Source organism: Brachyistius frenatus, unplaced genomic scaffold, assembly GCF_029030835.1.
Source record: "Brachyistius frenatus isolate BFR_SWC_R1_liver_20210118 unplaced genomic scaffold, ASM2903083v1 Contig_35, whole genome shotgun sequence".
Lineage (NCBI taxonomy): Eukaryota > Metazoa > Chordata > Actinopteri > Embiotocidae > Brachyistius > Brachyistius frenatus.
This window is the reverse complement of record NW_027210634.1, coordinates 2,915,040-2,941,018: the sequence shown is the minus strand read 5'-3', so window position 1 is coordinate 2,941,018 and position 25,979 is coordinate 2,915,040. Positions and strand designations below refer to the sequence as shown.

General features: G+C 44.9%; 1 protein-coding gene across 2 annotated transcripts in view; it reads left to right on the top strand.

The window, feature by feature from the left end:
• Positions 1 to 329: 329 nt before the first annotated feature.
• The window catches only part of gfra2b (GDNF family receptor alpha 2b), a 71,961-nt gene continuing 46,311 nt past the window's right edge, over positions 330 to 25,979 (top strand). For both annotated transcript variants that reach the window (XM_069701004.1, XM_069701003.1), the window contains exons 1-2: positions 330 to 1,061; positions 5,103 to 5,402. In XM_069701004.1, the coding sequence (XP_069557105.1) occupies positions 992 to 1,061; positions 5,103 to 5,402 (370 nt within the window). In that variant the 5' untranslated portion in view covers positions 330 to 991. The remainder of the gene's footprint in view (positions 1,062 to 5,102; positions 5,403 to 25,979) is intronic.

The following is a 25,979-nucleotide window of genomic DNA, read 5'->3' as shown; positions in this document are numbered from 1 at the left end:
GAAAAGATAAATGAAACAAACAATAAAAGAAATAAAGAGGGAGGGGGGACAGGATTAACATAAAAAAAATAATAATCCTGTATATTATACGTGGGAGGGCACGTGCATGTAACTCCGTTGGGGTCGTTATTTTTAATGGCGCCATCACCCCGGGTCATCACGCGGAGTCAATTCGCGTGCGTGGTACGAGTTAGACACCTGGTGTGAGAGAGTCAGTAATAACGGAGCCTCCTCCCGGGCTGACACGCGCCTGGAGTGTTTCTCAGTGTGTTCGGGGGGAGGCGGGGGAGGAGGAGGAGGAGAGACCGGGTACGGTTTCGAGGTTTTCAACTGTGGTCACACGCGCCGGGCTCGCTGAAGGAGACGCACGAGGCAGCTGGAGTGGATGTTACCGAGAGACGCGCGTGCCATTACGCATCGAGCTGCTGAATCGGTTCCGGTGGTTCTTCCTGCTGTTAATGTTAGCGAGAGGAAGAGGCGAGGAGGAGGAGGAGACAGAGACGTGGTACCACCGTTAACCGAGTCCGAAGTCCAGCTCCGGTAGCACACCGACCACCGTGGAAAGTTGGGAGTAACGCGGGGGGAGGGCGGAGAGAGGCGACACCGGGACGGTAACCGAGTGACAGCCACCGACTCATCACCGAGGAAAGTGCTTATTTCACCGTTCATGGACCGACTTCACCGGATAAAACGTGGACGCTCGCTGCGCCTCACCGGAATATGCGATCGTTAACGGGCTCTGCCCACACGTTTTCCTCCGTGCCGGTCTGAGTCCGGGGGCCCGGTGGGGGTGCAGGCTCCCCGTTAACACCGTCTCCGCGCGGATTCGCTCGCGCCACCATGTCGGTGGTAGTTTCACCGGATTCCAGCGCAGACAGAAAAAGCGCGTGAGAGAGTGAGAGAGAGAGAAAGAAAGAGAGAGAGAGAGAGAGAGAGAGACCGGGACACGGAGAGACCGTGCAGCGCGGGAAACCGACCCCCGTTCTCCATCATGACCTGTGGGATTACAGCTGCACGCGACATGAGCCTCATCCAAGTCTTCTGTCTGCTGTTCATGTTGGGTGAGTGCACGCGCGCACACGCACGCACGCACGCACACAGGTGAGAGCACAGGATGACCGCGCGGGAACCCTGCTGGGGATCATTAAGATGTCAGCCACTGAACCCCCTACTGCTCCCCAACCCCCATCATTCAGGTGTGTGTGTGTGTGTGTGTGTGTGTGTGTGTGTGTGTGTGTGTGTGTGTGTGTGTGTGTGTGTGTGCGCGCGCGCGCGCGTGTGAGACTCGGATCGAAGCTGCGTTCAGATGAAGGTCTGATGTTCACTTGAAGCAGAAAAAACACTTGAGTGGTGAAATGAAATGTTGGCTTAAAAGGACAATCACCTGTGTGTGTGTGTGGGGGGGGAGGGGGGTGCGCGCCCGTGGTCGCAGTACAGCAGTGTCGAAGTACTCTGATACTCCAGTAAACACACAAAATACTCCATTACCTGTAAAAACTCTCTTAACTAACCTATCCCAAGTAAATTGGTTCCCATAAATATGTTGTGGAAAAACCTCACGTTAATATTTAGGTGTCATGTATTTATTTCCTTTAATTACATAAATATTTAGGCCTCTCATGACAGGACATTATTCCAGACTGTTCTGCTGTCCTTCGTCACGTTATATAACATTTTGTACATTTCACCTTGTGTTTTTCTCATCCGTACCAGCCTGTAGTACTACTACAGAGTACACAGAGTATATACAGTACTGCTGTATGACTGTGGGCAGTGCTTGTTATTTTCTGTCCCTGTTGTTATGGATCTATCAAATCGTATCTTATCTTATTTTATCTTATCTTATTTGATGTTATCTAATCTAATCTAATCTTATCTTATCTTATCTTATCTTATTTGGTGTTATCTAATCTTATCTTATCTTATCTTATTTGGTGTTATCTTATCTTATTTGATGTTATCTAATCTTATCTTATCTTATTTGGTGTTATCTTATCTTATTTGATGTTATCTAATCTGATTTTATCTTATCTTATTTGATGTTATCTAATCTTATCTTGTGTTTTAGCTGCAGCTGATTCTGGGTGAATTATTTCCTCCATGCAGTTCTTACACTGTGTCTTACAGGAGGTTTTGTTCTAACGTCGTCCACAAAAATAAACAGCGAAGTGAAATGAACGCGGTGAAAAGTACAATATTTCCTCTTTAGACGTAGACGAGTGGCAAGTAGTGACGTGAAACTGCCTCCGAACTCGAGTCAAAACTACTTCGTTCCTCTGCGGCGCTGCTGTGCAGCGATTGAAGTGAGCTCGTGGTCCGAATCAATTGAGATGGAGGACTGTATCGGATAATCACAAATCATAGACTTCATGTAAAAGTGGACGTGGCTTCCGGGTCTGAAAAATGAGGCCGATGCGGAAGCTGCAATACCGCCGGGGGGCCACTAGGGGTGGAGTGGCTAAAAAAAAAAAAAAAAAGCCTCCAGTCGACTCCCATTCAACTTTCTCAGCCAATAAAATTTCTGAACGAGTTATCTCGGGTGTTGTTAGTTAAAGTCGCTCCTTCTTAGTAGTTCCATCTGAAAATAATCCCGTCATTAATGGGAAAATGAAGCTTTTGGAGGCGTGTCTGTTTGATTGCGTCAGCTGATCGTTGTTTTCTTTTGGTGTTTTCCTCCTGGCGGCTACGGCGACTTTTACGGTGACGTTTGTCAGCGACGCCCCGAGGTATTGATTGGCGGATTATTATTGTGAGTCTGGTTTTTTTGTTTTTTTTTTTTGGTGTGGGGGGGGGGGGACGCATTATTGGCGGTTTGTCTCCGGCAGCAACTTTGAAGGTGAACTCGGTGTCTGACTTAACGAAGCCTGCTGCTGCCTGTTGATTCGTCCTCCGAGTTTTGAGCTGTCGAACGGGAAAACTTTTGAGATTTTTCTGTGAGAAACTTCACGCGTGTCGAGGTCAGAGACGCTCCGCATCGATTGCTGTGTGGGCGCCGGTTTGATTTTTGCCCGAAGTGCAAAAAAGGGATGAAGAGGAGGAGGAGGGGGAGGAAGAGGAGGAGAAAGCGAAAGCCAGCTGTTGTTGTTACATTTATTTTGAAGGTGAACTGCAGCGGGGGTTTTCCACCTCAGCGAGTGTTTCCAGGTGTTCGGCTGCACGGGTGGAATAATGTAAATCGATATGTTGTGTTACGGAGTTGCAGAGAGAAATCTGCGGTAACTGGGGCTTTGGTGGCCCCCTGAGTTTCGCCTCTCGGGCTGGATGCGCCCTGAAAGACAAAGCGCCTGCGGACTCGACTCGGGGCTGAAAAATGTCCAAAACCATTTTTTTCCCCGTTACAAACGATGTTTTTGTTTCACAGTCTTTAAAAGATGCCCATTAAAAATGAGTCCCAGTTCATCCAGTTTGGACTTCCTGTAAGTTTGTGATGTCACAAACTCAATATGTTTATATATATATATATATATATGAGCTGTTCAAGACATAGGTACAAAGAGCCTGTTGGTGTTAAAGCTGCAGAGAGGAGATGATTTTTAGCTCTTAAAATGACAGAAATATAGATTACAAGACTTGGAAAAAGGTTCGAATTATGGGACCTTTGATTAATCCGTGCGTACACAATGCGCTGTGCAGGACGTGAACTCGCCCTGTTTCTTTAAATCCCAGCAGATAAAGAAGGTGCACACCTGGCAGCCGGAAGTTCTGCCTGAGCTATCGGCAGGTAAACATTCACACCCGAGTAACTCCCGTCTCCGTGACGCTCCGTTAAAATTAGACCTCTCCGCCGTTAACGGAAGCTTTTTGAACTTGAGTGCAGTCAAGAGGCCCCTGGCCCGAACTTCACTGAAAATTAAACGGCCAGGAATCTCCAAGAAACAACGGATAAAACAACAATAAGTGATGTGAGAACACTTTTTTTGGTTGTTGTTTTTTTCAACATGTCAAATGAATACAATTTTATTCACACAGCGCCAAATCACAACACATCTTATTTCATTGGCACTTAACACATCCAAGTCCTTTACAACGGGACGTTATGACGTGATACAGAAGGAACCCAACCGTTCAACAATTCCCCCGTTGGGGGGGGGGGGGGGACAACTCCCCTTTAAGGGTGAAAACAAAAACTCCCTTTTAACGGTGAAGAAACCTCCGACAGGAAAAAGGCTCAGAGGTGGGCGGAGCATCTGCCTCGACCGGTCGGGCTGAGGGGGGAGAGCTTTACTGTCTTTTATAAGGAGAGGAACAAAACGAACAACACATAAACCACACAAATAACATAAAATAAAAAATAAAATAAAAAGATAAATGAATGAATTGGTTGTTCTCTGAAAAAAAAAAAAAAAGAACGTATCCAACAACGAACAAACCAAACCTCATACAAACTCCGTGACCTATACGAATCAATACCCCTTCCTCCCCCGCCACACCCCCGCACCATACATGGTTCAACCCGTGACGTCGTCGAGGACGTCAGCAGGCGGAGCAGGAAGCGGGAAGTGTTTGTTTGCTCTCCCCCCCACCTTTAACTCCAGTGAAAACACACGGTGAGTAAAAAAAACCCAAAGAAAACTGACATTTAAAAAAAAAGAAAAAAAAAGCAAGGAGCGAAGAAGAAACGGCATCTGAACTTCAAAAATAAAAGTCGCGCGTGTGTCGACGCAGCTCGATACCGTCGCGAATAAATAAAAAAAAACGCTTTCTGTTCGTTTAAAGTGTCAGTTCTCGGTGCGGCGTGATCCCGGGACAGTTTACACAAAGAGAAACCACGGTGAGAAAATAACAAATAAAAAAAATAACCCCCCCCCCCAAAAAAAAAAAAACAACAACATCGGTTTAAAAAAAATAAACGTAGCGGCTCCAACCGTAAACTTTTATCAAACGGGAAGTTTGAATGTTAAAAACAGTTAGAGACGGAGTCTGGTTCTGAAGCTCTAAAACCTGATCCCGATTGAAGCCCCTCCCACCTACAGGTGTAACCTTCTCCCTGTGTGTGTGTGTGTGTGTGTGTGTGTGTGTGTGTGTGTGTGTGTGTGTGTGTGTGTGTGTGTGTGTGTGTGTGTGTGTCCCGCCCCTTTTTTTTTCTTTTTGTTTTTTTGCAGATGTGTGCGCGTGCGACTCGGAGCTGGGCCCGCCCGGCTGGAGGGAACCTCTGGACTGCGTCCGAGCCTCCGAACTGTGCAACCAGAACAGCCAGTGCAGCTCCCGGTACCGGATCATGCGCCAGTGCCTGTCGGGCGGCGACAAGGAGCGCAGCGCCATGCTGGCCTCCAAGGAGTGCCAGGGGGCGCTGGAGGTGCTGCAGGACTCGCCGCTGTACGACTGCCGCTGCAAGAGGGGCATGAAGAAGGAGCTGCAGTGCCTGCAGAACTACTGGAGCATCCACATGGGCCTGACCGAGGGTAAGAGCGCCGTGCCGTCCCCGTCCTGTCGGTTCGCGCCTCGGAGGGCGCGACGAGGAGAAAACTCCGCCGTCGTTTGAAGCTTTTTTTGTATCGAAGGCGCGCGACGCTGCGTCGTAAAGGACTTACTGGCGTACCGACACGTTTCAGAGTCGCAGACCGTGTGTCACGGCGGACGGAGCTTCGGGGTTTGAGAAAAGGAGGCAGGCGTTGACGCGCCCCGAGCCGCGGTACCGCCGAGTGCCACTAGAGGTCGGCTCCAAACAAAAAAGCCTCCGGAGACCTCCGTTCAACTCCTCTCTGGAAATACAAAAGTCATGACATTTTTTTTTTCTAGTTCGAGTTATCTCGGGCGCTGTCGGCTAAAGCCGCTCCTTCTTGAAACAGTCCCGTCGTTAATTTTAAAATAAGTTTCAAAAAGGTGTGGGTTGTTTTTTTTTTTGGGGGGGGGGGGGGGGGGGCTGTTTGATTGACAGGCCTGCGGTGCAGTCAGTTTTACAGCTTTCGGCGGGCGGGACATAGCGTCGCCTGGTTTCCAATCAGATCGAGTCAGATCCACCGCTCGCTGCCCTGTAGCCGTGCTCGGTGGGGCGGGGCTTAATCTGGAAGTGGGCGGGGTGTAACTGTAAATTGTTCGTTTGAGCCTGGGATTGATACGGGTTCATCCGAAATTGCCACATTTATTATCTATTAGACCACGATTTGCAGAAGAGCCCCAGAATTTAGCTTCAGAGAAATGTTTTCATCACAAGAGGAGAACTATTTGCAGAATTCATTTGAATTTTTCTAAAAGTTGCCAGCATTTTTTTTTGTTATTGTTGAGCCACGGTGAGAAACAAATGTCAGGCTAGTCATATACCAAAAAATACTTCGTATTATGTTCGTTTGAGCTGGCCGGTTTTGGACCCATTGGTTCGTGTCACTGTTGCTGTTATTCTGCTGTTTCGATCCAGTTGTTAAACACAACAAGCTCCGCATTTACTCTGAAACCGTCTCACATTTATATATAAAAAAAAAAAAAATGCTGTTAATGCCCTTTAAAGCCGAGCAGTGTTCGCATTTTTATGATCGATAAGTAATAAACTAAAGAAAATTAAACATACGGAAGAGAGCAGAAACTCTTACTTTAACCCTGGATTGTGTTCTATCGAACCCAAACTGGACTGGTCCTGGGCCGCTGAGTTGACCGTGAAAGGGGAAACGTGTTTGTTGTGTCTGCGGAGGAAACTCAAACGGATATTGATCGTTTATTGAAACCGTCCCTGTGAGCGCCGAGCGACACGCCGGTGATCAGCTGTTCGTGGCGGAAGCTGCTGCGTCTTCCAAGTCACCTGCTAACGCCCGCGGCGTTGGTTCAGATCCCACTGCTGGTCCTGCACTCTGGCACGCACGCACACACACACACACACACACACACACACACACACACACACACACACACACACACACACACACACACACACACACACACACACACACACACACACACACACGGCCTGTTGGCTGGCCTAGTTCGGGTCTCAGCAGTGGCAGAGCTCATTAAGAGCCTCTCGCTTTGTTCTCCATTCCACCAAGGATGTCTCTGTAGTGCCAGCAATGCTCGCAAAGCCCCTGCATCTCACACACACACACACACACACACACACACACACACACACACACACACACACACACACACACACACACACACACACACACACACACACACACACACTTGGCAGCCTTGCACAGGATGCACATTTAAGCTGAACCTACAATGTACAGGAGCATAAAGACGTCTCAGACATCTGTGACTGTCAAGCAGCAGCTGAACACGTTCAAGGATGTGCGGCGCGGTGCGTTCGGGTGTCGCAGGACTACGGTGCGCCTGTGGTGCATTATTGAGCTTCAGCACTGCACTTTGTTTCGTGTGTTTCGGTACCACAGGGCGTTCGTGTGTCTCAGTACTGCGATGCGTCCGTGTGTTTGAACTAGTTTAAAATTTTGTTTTTAGTCTTTAATCTGGTTTAAAATTTTGTTTTCAGTGTTTAATCTAGTGTTAAATAGTTTTTAGTCTAGTTTTAAAAATAGTTTTTAGTCTTTAATCTAGTTAAATTTTTTGTTTTTAGTCTTTAATCTTGTGTTAAATCTAGTTTTTAGTCTAGTTTTACAAGTATTTTTCAGTCTTTAATCTGGTTTCAAGTGTAATTTTTAGTTTTAATACTAGTTTTTAGTTTTTAATCTAATCTTAAATGTAGTTTTCAGTCTTTAATGTAGTTGTAAATGCAGCTTTTAGTCTTCAATCTAGTTTGAAATCTAGTTTTGAATCTTTCATCCAGTCTTAAATCTGTGATCGGTGATGACTGTGCTGACCGGTTTGGGTCCATCGGTCTGACCTGAGAAGCAGTTCGTGCTCACGAAGCTTTCTAGCCGGTCGGCTACACCTTTGTTTAAAAATCTTCACGATGATTTAAGAGTTTAAATCTAAAACAGCGTTGTTGTTGTTGTTTTTTTGGATGGACTCTTCCTGAGCACGTTAGTTCAAGGGCGGGATTCCAGCCGTGGAGGTAAATGGGTTCACGTTGGACGCCGCCTCCGAGTCCTTAATCTTAAAACATCCCACAAATGCGCCGAACGTGGCGGCAAAGCGAGCGGCAGACGGGCACAACACGTTCGTCCGACTGCAAAGAAGCTTTCGAATGTTTCTGAGAGGAAGGTTCACCTGCCGCTCGGATATTTACATCACTTCTCCGATGGCTTTATAAACGGTTTGATTTATGAAAAAAAAAAAAGAAATTGTGCTCTTGTAGTTTTACTTTCCGGCTTTATTTTGTCTTTCATGTGAACAAAAGAGTTTTATCCTGCGCTGTTATTTATTTATTTTTTTTCTCCCCCCTCGGTGTCTCGTTCGTGCATGAATATTTAACAAGGCGGAGGAGGATTTGTTGGCTTTTCAGCTTAAAACTTATATTAGAAGCCCGGGCGGGAGGACAGAACAGGTGAGACTGAAATAATTCGCTAGCTCCTCTGCGTCCGAGGTGGAGGATGTGCTGAAGCGCAGCAGGTGAAAAAGTTTGGGGGGTGGGGGGAGGGGGGGGGAGGATTAAAAATTCAAGAAGTAAGAAGCCGTGGTCAGTGTTGGAAAGGAGATTAAGTCGAGTGCAGGCTTTTTACCCCACGGCAATAATATTACTTAAATGTAGTCTTACAGTGATTTACGCAAGACAAAATAATGTTAAAACAAAGATGCTGAAATGTGAAATGAGTGTGCAACTCGGGGGGGAAAACAACTGGGACGTACGAGACACTCATTTAGTCTTAAATCTCGTCTTTTGTTTTTATTTAGTCTTTAGTCTTAAGTATGGTCTTATCGCCTGATTTACTAAGAGGTCAAATAAAGGGTACTAAATTGCGTGTTCCTTCCAAAAGTTTGCACCTTTTTTTTTTCTTTTTTTTTCACCCGTTTTGCAGGTGATTTGTTACCAGTAATTTCGTCATTCAGATCAGATGCAAATCGCTGTATTTAAATGAGGGGTCTGCGCGTGTCAAAGTGATTCCAGCGATGGAAAACGGAGCGGCCGCGAAAAGGAAAAGGAAATCGGATCCCATTGAAATGAATAAATACAAACGTAACAAGAACAAAACGCTACATTGTAGATTATTAGCAAGAAAGTCCAATGCTGTGGGAAAAACCAAAAGGCGAGGAATAAAAAAAAAAAAGGCTTCATGATAAAACGCGAGATCCTCTTGACGATCAACGATCAGCAGGTCCAGATCTTTCCGCGATGAGCAAGTGAATTGGTTTAATTCAGTTCCTCGCGAGTGCTCGAGAACCTCGTGAAGCTCCCTGTGAGTTCTGCGGGACACATTCAGGACCCGTGACAGCACACCTGAATAACGGGACCGGGCGGGATATCCTAGCAGCGGTACGCCGGAACGACCCAGAGGCTGGGGGAAAAAATGCTGAGTCGTACGAATTTCTTTTTAATTGCTGGTATTTCGTGGCTCCTCCATGTTGTTGTCATTCAATAACTAAGAAACGTCGTCGCCTGGACAAACGATATATCTGAATCATTTTTTCCCCCTGACGTCTCAGAAATGTTTCCACTGGGTGTAAAACCACAATAACAGCGGCCGTCTCTCCAGATTTGCGCGCCTGATTAAGACGCTCCTTTCAGTCGTACTAAAATACGCAACAATCACTTCTCATATTTCTACTTTCAGGTTTAGTGAATATCGTCGCGGGTGCTAAATTGTTCCATTTGCGTGTTCACCTCCCGGTATTTTGCACCTTCTGGTAGAAACGCCCAATATTACATACGCAACACGCAAAATGGACAACGCGTGTTAAATTGCACATTTGAAAGACGCAATGCTCACTGCACGTCGTTGGTAAATCTGCTTGGTAATTTGTTTGCGGGTGGTGTGGAGTTTGTACGTGATTTTACACACGCAAACCTTCAGTAAATCAAGCACGTAGTCTTTTGTCTTCAATAGTTAGTCTTTAGTCTTTAATCTCTTCTTCAGTCTGAAATCTCCTGTTGAATGTTGTCTTTAATCTAGTTTTGTATCTAGTCTTTAGTCTTAAATGGTCTCTTAGTCTGTCGTAGTTAGTCTTAAGTCTTTAAACTAGTCTTTAGTCTTTAATCTAGTTTTAAATCAATTTTTTTGTGTCTTTAATCTCGTGTTAAATCTAGTTTTTAGTCTAGTCTTAAAATTTTTTTTAATCTTTAATCTAGTTTTTAATCTAGTTTGTAATTTTTAATTTGGTGTTAAATGTAGTTTGTAGTCTTTCATTTTGTTTTAAATCTAGTAGTTTTTACACTTTAATCTAGTGTTCAATTTAGTTTATAGTCTTTAATCGTGTCTTAAATCTATTTTTTTATGCTTTCATCTAGTGTTAAATCTAGTTTGTAGTCTTTAATCGAGTCTTAAATCTAGTTTTTTTATGTAATATTAAATCTATTTTATAGTCTTTAATTGGAGTCTTAAATCTAGTTTTTAGTCTTTAATTTAATGTTAAATCTAGTTTATCGCCTTGATCTCGTCTTAAATCTAGTTTATAGCTGTTAATCAATTTTTCAATCTAGTTTCTAAACTTTAATCCGTTCTGTCAGTCACTGAGTGAATCGTCAGCCTCCTGGTTAATGAAGAGGGCTGTGACTGACAGCAGCATCCAGGTTTCACTCCGCAGACTCTCCACTGAATCTCGCTACCCCGCAGATCCTCTGAGAGGATCTGGGACGGCGTTGAAAGGGAGGGTGGATATGACTAATGAGCTGAGGGAGGGGAAATTGGTTGTCGGAGGAGAGAGCCGAGTCTGGAGATGGAAAACCCGGAGTCGCTCTGCAACCTTTTCCTCAGGCTTTCTGTTCATTATTTGTTCTTTGAGGACCACGACTCCCTGCCTGAGACAGACTGAGAGGGAGCGGAGTAGAGTATCTCAAAGTCTTAAAAGTTTCCACCCACCTGTTATTAAGTGCTCCTCTGCCAGACAAGAAGCTCTGCGGAACATTTTTTAAGGATTAAAGGTCTAAAGATGGTCTCTTTGGCGGCACCTGTGGTGATGAGTGGTAATTGCGGCTGTGTTTTTTTTGGGGCGTCACCTCCTGGTCGGTCGGCAGTTGAAGAGCGAGCCGGCAGCGTTAGCCCCGCCCAACCTTCTCAGGCCGACCGACCGCTGCCGGCTGATGGGAAACGCGTCTCTTAGCTGCTCATCGTTGGTGATTTTTCATCGCTCGTTCAGCTCATGATCCTGTAAAGATTTTATTTTTATTTTAATGGAAATCTTCCAGATTATCAGTTCAAAGCTTGTGCTGAGGAGGTAAATTGACGTACACGAAAAAAGTCAAACAAGCTGTCGGGTAGAAAGTCTGTAACGAGTTTATTTTGAGGATGAGCATTTCAAGCAAAAATACTGTTTTTAAATTCCCTCGTTACTATTTGATTATTAAAACTATCAAATAGCTTTCGGGTGCTTTACCGCCACCTTCTGACGGGAGCAACACATTACAACCAGGCACCGGTAAAAACAGCAATAATAAGGAAGAACGAGAGTCACATGTACAAATCAAATTTTAAAAAAAAAAAAAAATTTATATATATATTTTGACGACTTCTAATATTTGGAAATCATGACCTATCACGTTTATTTGTACAAAAACTTTTCACAGACACAAAGGGCTAAATTGTCAGACTCCACGGTATCTTTACGTAAATAACCCGACCTCAAAGTAGAGGATCATAGCAGCTGCATCTTTGTCGCCTCACAACGTCCCGACAGAAAGATGGGCCAGTCAGACTTCTTTTTTTCTTTTTCGCCCTCTCGTTTCTGACCTTGACCAATAAAAGCAGAGACTGTTACTATAGCGACGGTAAAGGCGGTCTGAAGGACAGACGACTCGCACTGCACAAGGACGGGTCCACAGTCGCCGTCGCGTAAATAACTTTGGACAGCAGTGTTTGTTTACATCCTTGTTTATGGCAGTTTATATTCCTGGCTCCTCCTCCCACGGTGACCTCACGCAGGTCGACGGAAACCTCTGATTGGTCGGGAGCCAAGCGGCCGTCACGCGAGACATCCCGCAAGTCCGAAGTCGGCTTCAGATTCAGGTAACGGACACGGACTGCGGAAAAAAAAATAAAGCGCTGGAGGCTTTTAAGGAATCTTCAGGAAGTTCCGACGTTGTTGTTGTTGTTGTTGCTGCCTCTGATATCATCGCGTCTCAGGACACATTTCATTTGACTAATTCTAGATCCGTTGCCTCTCGTGTGCTAAAGAGATGCTCCACCTCCCGCAGCACCGCCTCACTTTGATTTCGGTAAACATGCCGAATTTCTGACATCTCATTTAGGAAGGCGCTCGGCTCTCCTCTGCTGCCCTACTTTACGTTCCACACCGACGAAGCGCGCGCGCGCGCACACACACACACACACACACACACACACACACACACACACACACACACACACACACACACACACACACACACCTCATCCCGTGCATCTTCAATGCCCCGACGCCGCAGAGCCCCATCATCCATCCTGATTTGTGTTTGCGGTCTTCATCGCACTGATTTCAAACATGATTCAGCAGCCTGCAGGTGAGAGAGAGCAGATAGGGAGCGATACTCTGTACAGCTCGCTGATGACATGTAATTCATCACATCAGCGTGGACCATGAAAAAAAAAAAAGGCCAGAGGTGTGAGGCGGGTCTAGAGAATCAGCAGCTGCACAAACATATTCATACGCGAAACAAAGCGTGAGACGGAGGAGGAGGAAGAGGAGGGGGAGGAGGAGGAGGAGGAAAACGCCGAGGAGGACGCGGCGGAACGGAAGAGCGATGAAGGACAAAGAAATTATCAAACAACTTTACAGTAACACTTTAGTTTAACCTCCTTTTCCGCACGTACGAGCGGCATGGAACAACACGGATTTATCGTGATTTATGTTTTAAATGATTCAATCAAACTTTATTTTGGAGCACTTCAAATGCTCTCCAGCTGACAGAAACTCAAATAACACAGAACAAATGCATGTGAAATAGATAAAGGAAATTTAAAAAAAATACACGTAACTCTTAGATGTGCGGATTGGTTTTCAAACAGTGGAGACACTGTGGAGGCCGTTCTGTGAAGTTATGTCACTTTTTATGAGTTTTTGTAACGTTTAACCCAACGGTTTTTCAGTCATTTGAATAAATACAAAAAAAAGATTAGAACTAAAATATTTCTGAGGTGCGGCATGATTATTACCAAAGAAAATTATTACATATTTATTCCTTTAGCGGGGTGCTAAAAAAAAAAAAAAAAAAAAATTGGCCTTTTCTTTCTCGACTTGCAATTTTTTGAAATTCCTAAGATTTTAGGCAAAAAAGTCACTTAAAACTTCAGAAGTTTTGCGAAAATACGCTGCAAAAATCCGGCATTTTTGATCGCAGCAATCACAAACAACTCCTGGGGGGACCGGTCATTACATATCTAATTACTAACCTGCTTCATGAATCAGGGATTATTAAGGCCGATGGATGACAGCTCTGCATTATTGTGTCATGAATCACCCGTTAACAGTTCATAGATCAGTGACAGACGCTTCATGGGAGGAATTCTAATCGTTACCAAACAAGCCAACAGACAAGTTTAAACTGCTCTCGCCGTATCGGCTGACAACTCCACGATGAAGCATTATTTAACTGCTTACATAATGCTCACAGGCAGTGAGTGGATGGGTGATTGAAATATGTAACTAATGTTTTTTGACAGCAGATTAATCCGCTCTGTTGTCTGCCTTCGTTTACTTAAAAGAACGAGTCTGCGGGCTATTTAAACAAAAAAAACACAACGCTGATTAAACTCCAGTCTTTGTGTGAATGGCAGCGGGACAGAGGAGCTGCGGGTAACAGAGGATCAGCGCAGATCAAACACCGATATCCAGGGAATTAGATGAAAGTGTGATAACGGCGGATGACGGAGGCAGATGCAATTTGAGGACGGGGAGCAGAAAGAAGAAAAAAGTGGAGTAGAGAGCAGAAAGATGAGATCAAATAAACGGAGGGGCATCGAACCGCTGTGTATCTGAACCCTTGCGTGCCTTCTGTCCATTGAGGGACAGAGGGAAGTGCGTCGGACGGTGGTTGAACAACTGTCTCCCTGTGCAAACAGCCCACTCTGAGGATTATTTGTTTTTAAACTGTCTGGAAAACTTTTGGGATTGTAAAGTCGTATCATCCGTTTGGTGGCAGAAACGGTGAAACGGTCAATGAATCACTGTCTGGCTCTTTCATTACGAGCTGCTCAAACACGTCGGGGGTGATATATGGAGATCTGATTTCTCATTGACCCGCGCAGATCCATCACTTTGCCTCTGATGTGCGCCGTGATGTTTGCTGTTTGGTGGTCCATTAAACCACGCCGGAGAGCGACGATCATCACCGGTGTGGTCGTGAGGAAAACCATTTACAGCGAACGGAGCAGACAGGAGGTCCTGCTTCAGAAATTGATGGAACTGTTCACATTCGCGTTGTGCAGGTGTTGGAGGGACCTGAGACCAGCAAACGGACCGGTGTCCCCAAACAGGATATACCTCAGAACAAACAGGGCAAAAATGATCAAATATTGAGCCGCTGGAAGAAATGAGAAATCAGTTCAGATGGTTCACTTTTACCGCACACAAAAGGGAGAGACAGGCTACTTATGACCACACAACCTAACAAAGATGTACCAAAATCTAGAAGAAAAGCCCAAAATAAGTAATCGGATGCCAAGATATGATCCCGGACGAGCCCCCAATTATGTCACGTCTCCAGCTCAGTCCAGGGGAAAAGAGGAGTAACATAAGTCTCGATAAATGATCTAATGGGTCATTTTGTTTAAATATTCTTTCTTTTTTTTTCTTCTTTTTTTTTTTTTTTAAACTTTAACTTCAGGGAGAGCTTAGGCCAAAAAAAAAAGCAAAACTTAAAATAAAAATCTGAAGCCACAAAACTAAAGCCACTAGCGAAGGAAAAATCCAGGATACCAGTTCCTCCCTAACAACACCAAAAAAACAGGAGAAAAGAGGGTTAAAGAAAAAGGTGGCTCGCCCTATTTTGACAAAGACAGCGTAAAACACAGCTGCTCTTTTACTCACACAGGAAGGCACACTAACACAAGGCAGAAAGGAAAAAGGAAGAGTGGCTCCTCAGTCATTATAAACACTGATTGGCTGCAGGTCTCCAGCTGTACCAATCGGGGAGGGAAAAAATGAGGAGGGAAGGATTCGGAGCTGAGGCCGACAGAGCAGCACATTACCCAAAGAAGATACATTCATTTGTGGGAAGGAACGCAACAAACATATATAAAGACCAACGGACGTACCATCTGCACGCACAGGTGACGCTAAAATTATTGGGAGCTACGTTTCCAAAAAAGAAAAAACCCTTAATTTTCTCCTACAATAAGTAGGGCCGCGACGCCGGACGCAATGTCTCTCTCCAGGATTGCGCCCCCCTCTATAATATTCAGATTTCTTCGAGGGCCGCGGCGAAGCAGCTCAATAACACACCTGAGCCCCCGTCCACGTTTCACAGCGGGGACGCCGCTTCCCTTCGCGAGAGACGGACGCCGCGGAAGCGCCCGTGTGACATCCTCACGCGCGACTTTCAGACAAACAGCTGTTTGAAGCGCGATCGAGCCCGGCGGTTTCTTATCGAGTCGCGGCAGATCAGACGGGCAGATACGGGCAAAATTCGAGATGTTTCACCGGGCGCCGCCTCGCAACTGCGGCGAACTCCTGGAGAGCGGAGATATAACGGGTCGAAGGAAGAGCGAGGGGAAGATAAAACACTTCCCCTTGAATCGATTCGATACGCCCGTGAGGGGGAAAAAAAAAAAAAAGCTTTGATTAAAGAGAAATATGTATTTTGGATTCTTTGCGGATTTTCAATCCCTCTAAGATCCGGAATTCAGGGGCCAAACTGAAGGTGTTTTCTCAGCATCAAAGCGCGACAGATGATCGCGCTGCACACATTTGTTCTCAGAGAAATCACCCCCACTCCCCCTCACCCCCTCCCCGTGAGGCTTACGAGACAACAGAAAGTGTATAATTATTGATTTCTGCGCGTGCGGCTGTGGGGGGGAAGGGGGGTTGGGGGCTGCAGGCTGCAGGGTTTGGAGTAATCTGCACGGGGGACCGGTGTAAGCTGTCCCCGGAGGGAGTCGCGCGCGTGAGGGCAGGCGGCAGCATTAGTCACGGGCAGCTCTCTGCACGGCCAGCTGATTTCTTTACCTCCGCTCCGAGCTCCTGGTGGGACCAAAGCGTGCCGACGGGCCGGCTGGTGAAGTGGCTCTATTTCCTGCTGCCGGTTGTGCCAAAATGTGCAGCGTCCACCGCGGTGAGGGCTGGCCAGGCGAGCCACCGCGACTGAGGGTGGCACTTTGAAACGCGAGACGTTTGCGCGGGCCCTCTGCTAAAGTTGACGATAAAATTGACCTCATGCGCCCCCCCCCCCCCCTTTTTTTTTTTTTTTTTTTTTTACATTTATTCCCTTTTCCTGTTTGCCTGTCTGACATCTGGTCGCTAAAACACACGTCTACATTTACGAGGCGCTCATATCACCCGAGACGACAACATCCATATTTGTATTTTTTGAAAGCGATTTTTGGTACAGCGTCACTCACCTACAGCGTTATCGTCACAACTCATCTCGCTAACCGTGTCTTGTCGTAGAAGCTTGATGTTTCTGTGGAGAAACCTTTCATTTCAATTCATTAGTACAATAATACAGGTTATTGCTAATAAGTTATCGTGTTGGTTACCAAAAAAAAAAAAAAACTCACAAAATCTGCTGATTGTTTTTTTTTTTGCTGCTCAGGGATGCCACGGCAACTTTTTTAATGCCCTTTTTTATAACATTAGTGGATTAAAATAAACAACTGGAGGCAACAGTGCTCTGTCATTTTGTATATTATAACTACTAAACTAAATTCCTTGCAGCTGTTGAGTTGATCTTTATTTGGTTCAGACATCCTTGTTCATGTGTGATGAATTTTAATAAGTTTGTTGATGATGGAAAGTCTCAAGTGGCTTAACGTGAACGGTCTGACTGCAGGAAATGAGACAGTCGGAGGCTGAAATCCTCCTTTATAATCCTCAGACAATGCCTGATTACAGATGTAACAAAGTAGCTCTACAATAAGAGCAAAACATCCTCAAACAGGCCTGCCAGTTTTCTCTTCAGACACTTTTTGTTCTTCATACCGGGTTTTAGACCTTGCGATCATCCAAGTTTGCAGCGAAATGCAATTAAAAAGTCATTAAGAGAGTCATGTGGGAAAGACGGAGCTCAGATAAACAACAAGTTAAATTATGTTAACGTGATTAGAGTAAAAGTTCGTTAGAGTTCGAGCTCTTTGGTGTTACTTTCAGTTTAAATTGTAGGAATTATAAGGTTATTATAAGTTTAAGGACCGTCACAGTCCACTTTATTAAAATCAAATGCGGTCCAGTCCAACAGTTCAGCCATGAATTGGACTTTTATTAAAGTTTAGTATTTTTCAGATATATTCCAACTTGCAAAGCCAGAGAGCGGAAAAACTGCAGGATCTGTAAAGTTGATAAAAAATGGTTAAAAGTTTTCAGGCTCGAAGGCAAACTGCAAAATACATGAAAATGTTGTAATGCTTTTATTATATGCTGATTATTTACCCTCCGAAATCACAGCAGATAGAAATTGCAGATACCGCCTTCAGCCCTTTTCTTTGATGATGGAGGAGGAGGGGGGGGGGGGTTTGACGTACGGTTGCAAATTAGTCAAATACAAATGTATTTATCAGCAGTTTAAAATACAGCGACGGTTCAAGACACGGTGTCACTTATAAGCTGATTACATTGATACAGTGTTGAATAAAACATTAGTAGCAGTTTTAAATCATCATGTGAGATAAATGGATGCAGTTTTTACATTTTCTGAATTTCATTTCGAGCAAGCGACAAGAAAAACCTGTACTCGTGGGTTTTTTTTTTATACCTGTCTGACTCCAGATAATAATGATATTCAGAATTACAATGCTGGGATGGATTCAAACTATCAGGGAATTGAGTGTTGCGGCTATCTGCGATTCACAAACAGCCTACATTTATTCAGGGGAGTTGCCGGAGGTGGAAAGACTTGTAGTACTTCAGCTAATTTAAAAATATAGGAACCGTAGCTTGATTTTAAAAGATACGACCAGACTTTTCAGTGTATAAGGAGATTAACCATCCTAATACACTTTTAAAAGCAAATGGTGCCGTATAGCAAGTCGAAATAGTTTGCCAAAAGGGAATAATCGTAAGTTTACGCAGGTTGAAAGGATTAGCCAAACGTAGTGGATAAGCATAAATTTGATAGCTGACTAATAATTAGCTAAACATAAGGGATAAACTGAAATATAGAAAGTTAAACTGCCGGCTAAACAATTTGCCATAAAGGTAATGTTTTAGGTGCTAAAAGCGGACAAACACTTCTATGAGTTAGCCAGTAGCAATGGGCAAACGTTAAATAAAGATAAACATATATATTTGAAATTGTTGCCTAAAACTAATGGATAGACAGTTAAACAATGAACTGGTGAGCTAAAAGTCAATGTTATAAATGATGAAGCGATGACGGGGTTTTTTTTTTTATCCAACAGGTCAAAGGTCTTTACTGCGACATCATAATGCTCTGTAAAAAAAAAAAAAAAAAAAAAAAAAAAAAAAAAATTCCTGTCCGTTATTCAGCACCGAACTATTTGACGAGTACGCTGCGTTCCAACGGGGAGCGTGTTATTTTTCGTTTCGCGTCAACGTCGCGACGTGTCGTAGTTTGAGTCGTGTAGTTTGTCTCCATAACTTATGTTGATCTTCCCAACAGCTTCATCCTTTCATCCTTCCCCTCGGTGCCTTTTGCATTTCCTTCAGTACGCGGCCCCCTGCTGTTAGCGTGCCAAATATGTTTACCCCCCCCCCCACCCCCCCGTGGCTTACAGACATAGTCCGTGTTGCTGTTGCCTAGCAACGGTGTTTTTACTACTTAAACCGCTTGAGCGCCGAGCATACGACGCACCCGTGTTGTCGCCGCGAGCTCCCGAGTTCCATTTGAACGCAGCATTCGTCGACTGTCGGAGCTCCAGAGCCCGGCGACGACGTCTTCTTCTTCTTCTTCTGTTATTTACCGGCGGCTGGCAGACAGCTTTTAGGGGCTTTACCGCCACCTTCTGACGGGACTATCGTATCACAACCCGGGCGGGGTAAAAACGGGAAATAAGTAAGAACGTGAGTCGCGTATAATAACACACAAAAATGTTGTTTTAATGACTATTCAGACATCGGAAAATGATGGCGTGGCATCATCACTATTAAGCAGATTAAAGAGCAGTGTCTGAATTATTCCCAAATTTTATTTCAGATTTAGAATGTTGATCTTCTGTAAACCATATAAGTTTCAATGAAACATAGCACACGTAGCATAAACATTTATTTGTGGCCCGTGGTCATCCATCCAGATTCATGTTCGGCCCTTCGTAGGAGATTATGTGCGCGCCTCTGGCGTAAATAATAATAAATAATCACATTAATAGGGCCATAGCTGTTCGATAGAAGGATAGCAGCCCTGCCTGTGTGGATGTTCAGGTCCAGTGAGAATCGTTGGGGATCTGCGGCTCCCTCGGGCTATGCAGGGTTTTTAAGCAGGCCGTGGATCAGTCACACGGTGACCAGGCAGTATTTAAGTAATTGCTCAGACTAGATTGCCAAATCCTCGAGCTAATAGATCAGGGCACTTCGTATCGACTGAAGCTATTTAGCATGCGAGCTAATGTGCGGGGCTTTAAGTATTCCGTCCCGTAACTGGCTCGTGCGAGCACCCCTAATCACAGAGGTGCTTAGAGTTCAGCCTGCTAAATTACACATTTAACACCGACATTGGTATTTAGCATGCAGTCAAACAAATGGCTAATTTACCAGTCTGACTAATGAGTGATGTGTTTAGCATGCAGGCTAATGAGTGAGCTGGAGGCTGATTAGTATTGCTCCGCAGAGAGACGCCACTGTTCGCTGTTTACTCATCTCATTCTCAGCTGCCTGACAGACGCACACACAGAAACAGTCACCGGGAGTCTGCCGAGCGCGAGCGGAGAATGCACACGAATGTGAAGAGAGTGTGCGTGTGTGGTTTTTTTTGTTTTTGTTTGTTTTTTAATGTATGAGTGGGACAGCTCCAGGAAAAAGAAACGAAAAATTCAAAATCAGATCTCGTGCCGTCGTGGCCCGTTGATTTCCCTCAGATCGTTGGAAGGTTGCGGTGCAGGATAGACTTGCTCCTCTCCAACTCTCTGAGCAAATCACCGGCTGCAATTACGTGGAGATTTCCTCTGTCTCTTGCATTCTCACTTATTTCCTCTGTGTGTGACTCTCAGAGCTATAAAGGTAGAGGAATGCTGTTCGGTACTCGGCGTTCGGTTAGAGTTGTGACTTTTCGTGGCTGCGAAGTCGATTTATGTCGGCTTAACTCTCCTCGATTTACGATTTCACTTCACAGCCGTGAGTTAGCAGGGCGGAGTCTTTTCTTATTGAAGAAAGGATGGCGGACCTTTTCTGTTCGTTTTTCTCTGCTGAAAATGTACCGAGCTGTGAATTTGATGTCCTGTTACGTCCCAAAGAGGCAACTTGTGTTTGTAAAGTATATTTCATACACAAAAGCCCCCTACCCCTCCCCCTCCCCCCAAAAAAGCATACAAACAAATCTGGAAAAGTTCTGTTTGAGCCTTAAACCAAAACTTAAAACCGGAACCTGTACTGGAACCCTTCAAGACCCAACCAAACCCACCTGGTCCTGTCAAGTCTGAGACCAGAGACCGTAAGCCAAGTAGGAACAAAAGGTTCAGACTTCTACCTCAGTCTTCAAACACGAGGCTTTAGGGTTCCACGGTTCGAACCATTTTTGCGAACGTGCAAAAGGACCAAAACAAGGCGCTAAAAGCGCCACGGTTTCCCCTGACAGGAGCGCGTTTGGTTGACCCGGAAACGTAACAGACCGAGCTTGATTCATTATGTGTAAACTTCCACCAGGCTCTCCACCTCACGGCCTCTCTATCGATTATCTGAAAACAAAAGAAAGCTAAGTGGCTAGATTTCTGTGTTCATCGGCTCATTTTGGATACTGCTGACTACACAGCCCTCAGGATCGAACACACACTGTGTGTGTGTGTGTGTGTGTGTGTGTGTGTCTGTTGTGAAAGTTTCACTGTCTGATTGTAGAAGTGCCAGCTGAGAGATTTTTAGTCAACCTCTTGAAGGATGTAGGCGATAGACAAACTGAATGAACCCGGCGTGACTATCGAACTCTATTGCTACCTACTGGACTTTAGGATGTACGGCGTTTTTTTTAGGCCAAATGTTCTCGGATCCACGCTCCATCCTTCCATCAAAATCAGCGGCGCTTGATTTGAAAATTACCAACTGATTTTGAGCAACAGGTAGTGAGTACTGTAATTAACTGAGGATTAACTTGAATGTAGTATTTAGAATATTGAACCCCAAAAATCACAAAGCTTACAAAATTTGGAAAAGGAACTAAACCTGACACAAACCTGACCTAAATCTAACCTCTGCCTGACCTAAACCTGATATAAACCCTCAAAATGAATCTGACCCTAACCTGACCTAAATCTAACCTCTGCCTGACTTAAACCTGACCTAAACCCTCAAATAAATCTGACCTAAATCTAACCTCTACCTGACCTAAACCCTCAAATAAACCTGACCTAAATCTAACTTAAACCTGACCTAAATCTTCAAATAAACCTGACCTAAATCGACCCTAAAATTAGCCTAGGTCTGACCCAAACCTGACCTAAACCCTCAAATAAACCGGACTTAAACCTGACATAAATCTAACCCTAACATGACCTAAACCTGGCATAAACCTATTATATACCTGTCCTAAACCCTAACGTAAACCTGACCTAAACAGAACCTAAATCTGATCTAAACCTGACATAAATTTAACAATAATTTAACCTAAGCTGACCTGACCTAAACCCTAACTTAAAATCGACCTAAACCCCGACCCAAACAGAACCTAAATCTAACTTAAACCTGACCTAAACCCTAAAGACTCTTCACCCTCGCACAATGGTCTTATGTTGTTGCTTTTTATCCCCACAGTGTGACTGTGTAAACACATTCACTGTGTCCTCACAACAGTAAAAACAAGAACAGTAACGCTGTAATTACAGTGATTAGGCCTGAAATGATTCTCACTTTCTTCTTTGCCAGCATTCAGCTCAGTGTGTGTGTGTGTGTGTGTGTGTGTGTGTGTGTGTGTGTGTGTGTGTGTGTGTGTGTGTGTGTGTGTGTGTGTGTGCGTGTGCTCATTAAGCATAAAGAAAACAAATCCCCCCCACCCCCCGCTCCTCCCCTCTCCTCCTCACCCCCTCACATTACACACAAACACACACACACACACACACACACACACTCGACAGGAATTATAACTGCTTTAACCTTCACAAGCTTCCAATCTGTGGCCCTTTGTGAAACATTCATTTTTGCGAACCACATTCGTGATCGTCATTTTTGCGTGATCTCCGATGATCTCAGAGAAAGAGGCGGAAAAAGGCCGTGACGCTGCCGCGTGATGCGGTGCGATGAGGTCATGGTCATTTCAAACATTTCTGTGAGATCAGGTTGGAAAAAAAAAAAAAAACAACCAGGACTGTAACGAGACTGGAATATTGTGCTGACACGCGACGGGAATGGAAAACCCTTCAGGCAGCTTCTGTTCTGATGTCACGTTGATATGAGCTCACATTAACGATGCAGAAACCTCCAGTAATAACACCACCGACATGCAGTTCATCCCAGAACCTAATCTGATGAACTCATCCGCGCCGGTCAGACCGCACAGAGTGCAACACAACCCGACTTCCTGTGCAGACAGGAAGTTTAAAGACAACATTAGATGCACTTCCTTGTCGCATCTCGAATGTCGTACTTGTTCAGTTTACTTTCAGTATGTGCTGCCGCTACCTTAAAAAGTGTGTACTGTTGCGCGCAGTATGTACACATTTGGGACGTACTAATTTGTCATAAAAAATGCACCTTGACATTTGAAATAAAAGGAAAAATTTGGGACAAGTACATTTCCTTTTAATGCTTCTTCTTCCTCTTCTTCTTCTTCTTCTTCTTCTTCTTCTTCTTCTTCTTCTTCTTCTTCTTCTTCTTCTTCTTCTTCTTCTTCTTCTTCCTTCTTCCTTCTTCTTCTTCTTCTTCCTTCTTCTTCTTCTTTCTTCTCCATTTTTCCTGAATGCATCCACGTTTGCGCGTCTTCTGTGTGGAAGCCGGTCCTGGATGCTGTCAGAGTTCAGGCTGACATTAGCTGAGTAGTTGGCATCAGATCCATCGATTTGTCCTCATCGCTGAATTCTTTTTCCGAAATACTCGTTCGGTAAAGCAAAAATGTCGCGTTTCCGCCTCTAGCTACTGAAATAACAGTCTGATCTGACAGGTTTTTTTTGTTTTTTTTTAATCATCAGCGGGTGAGGACGAAGACTTGTTAGCGGGGACGTGTTAGCTTCAGGCTGTTAGCATTGTTATTACAGAGGTGTGGGTTCGATCTCTTAACTGGACACGAACTGTCTAAAGTGATCAGCGCTGCGCGGCCCACGTTGTGTTCTTGTGAAGAACGAAGGAAGGACGAAGAGTGAGGAGGAGGAGGAGGTGAAGTGATGTCGCAGCACTTCAGGTGATTGTTTGATGGAAAGTAAAAGATGTTTGAGAGGGTGAAGCTGCTCGCCTCTCTCCTCCGTCAGTAATAATTAAAAGGGAGGAGTGAAAGCTGAGAGGGGCAGCAGGGAGGAGTGCAACTCAGCACTTTGTGATTCCTCCAGTTCAGCGTATTATACACACACACACGTTTGACACCTAAAAATGCATGCATGTATGTATACAGGAGCCGCAGTGCAGCTCCAGGTTCGATTTGGTTTCCTGCAGCGGAGAGGGACCACACGGTGAGCTACGTGTTGAGATGCCGAGCGTTGATTCCGCCTCCTCAGCTGCTGGAGTCGTCTTTAAAAATGTCTTAAATGGCTGTTTTATTTTGTTGCTTCGTGCCTTCTTGCGCCGGCACTTGGCTGCACACATCACTCTAAAGTTTTGTTCTCTGGTCGTCACAGTGAAGAAAAGAAAAAGAACGGTTTTAATGTCGTCATGTTTGTGTTTCGATGAGAGACGGCTACTGGTGTGGTTCGGACGTTACTGTCGTGACTACACCGGCGGCAGACGGCATCTGCGCGACGTGTTGTGTCGTGGAAAACGCATGGCCTTCAAAATAAAAGCGCAGTTGCAGAAATTTGCTCGACTTCCAAATGAGAGTTGGACGCTTTTTTCCCGTGACTCACTTTTGGGTCGCAACCATAAACTACATATGAAAGTGTTTGTAGCTTCTGGGTCTGACGAGTGAGGCCAATGCAGAAGTGCCTTAAAGTGCAATACCGCTGAGGGCCAGTAGGGGCCGACTCAAATAGACTCCCGTTCAAAAAAGCGTCGACTTCTCCGATCAGTGTTCTGGTGGTTCCGTCTGAAAATATATCGAGCATTGATTAGATATTAGGCCTCGAACACAGCTATGTTTGGGGGAACGGGGAGGAGGGGGCGTGGCTGTTTGATTGACAGGTCTGCGGAGCAGTCACATATCCGCGATAGGCATAGTGCCCAGTGGTTCCCGATCAGATCGACCCAGGTACACCTCTCACTCCGTCGCAACTCGTCCAAATATGGTCACTTGTAGCTCCAAAGTGCCCCAAATGCTGACATCACTCTCGGTTGCCGCACGAAGGCATTTACGGAATAAGCTGGCAAAATGCAACAAACTGGCCTCCCAGTTAGAACCCGAGTGCAATCTAAAAGCAGATTTATCTTCGCAAACATGTAAATAAATCAGCATAAATCACTCTCGAGCATTACATCACATTCAAGACATCCAAAACCTCTTTGAACATTTTCTATCAGAGAAACAGCCTGAATAAGATCCATGAAGATGCTCAATTACAGAAAACAGCATATTTTTAATTACGATTTATTTATTTATTTATTTTTTACGTATTTGAGGTCTGTTTTCTCCAGGGTTTTTTTTAAGTAAAAAGTACTTCATGCTGATATTTGATGGTGGAAGTGTCCTCTTCAGTTGAAGCTGTGATATTTACAAGAGGCTTTGAATCCCAGCAGTTTTAAATGCAGGTCTATTTCTTTAGTGTTGCACTGTTACTTTTAATTGAAGGACCTGGATGCTTCCTGCAAGTGCAGTTCAGCTGCGGCAACAGTAACTGCTGCGTGAATCCTCTGCAAACACTTAAAGGATCAATAGGTGCGATAAGGAAAACGCCGCCAGCGGAAAAGCGTTCTTCATAACATTTTTCACACCTTCATTGGACCTGAGCGCCGCGCTGCCATTTGCCTGTGTGTGTGTGTGTGTGTGTGTGTGTGTGTGTGTGTGTGTGCGCGCGCGCGCGTGCCTGCAGGCTGAAATCACTGTTATAGCTTCATACATAAACAGCTGCTCTGTTTACCGTCACTGCTGCTTCACCCCCAGGCTGGATTACCTGAACACACCCTCTCTCTCTCTCTCACTGCATCGCCATTAACATATGTGTACACACACACACACACACACACACACACACACACACACACACACACACACACACACACACACACACACACACACACACACACACACACTCCTCTCCTCCTGACACACTCTCCTGGTTTTCAAGGTGGTTCACGTGTCTCGATAATGAAGCTCCCGGTGAAACGGTGTTGTCATTAACCGTGTGGCTGAGCAGAACATTTAAACGAGAAACATTTGCTTTCGAACGACGTCGGGCTAATCCTGCTCTTCACATCGTTGTTTTTAATCTGAACGGAGTCTGTTTTTCCGACGCGGGAACATTCGAGAACCGCGCGGACGCGACGAGTTCCCATGACGCACCGCTGACTGGATGAAATCGGACTTTGATGTTCGAAGCGGGGTTGTTGTTGTTTTTTGTTGTTGTTTATTTTAACTCCACAGCGGTCCGTGATGTGACGCCGAGAAAGAC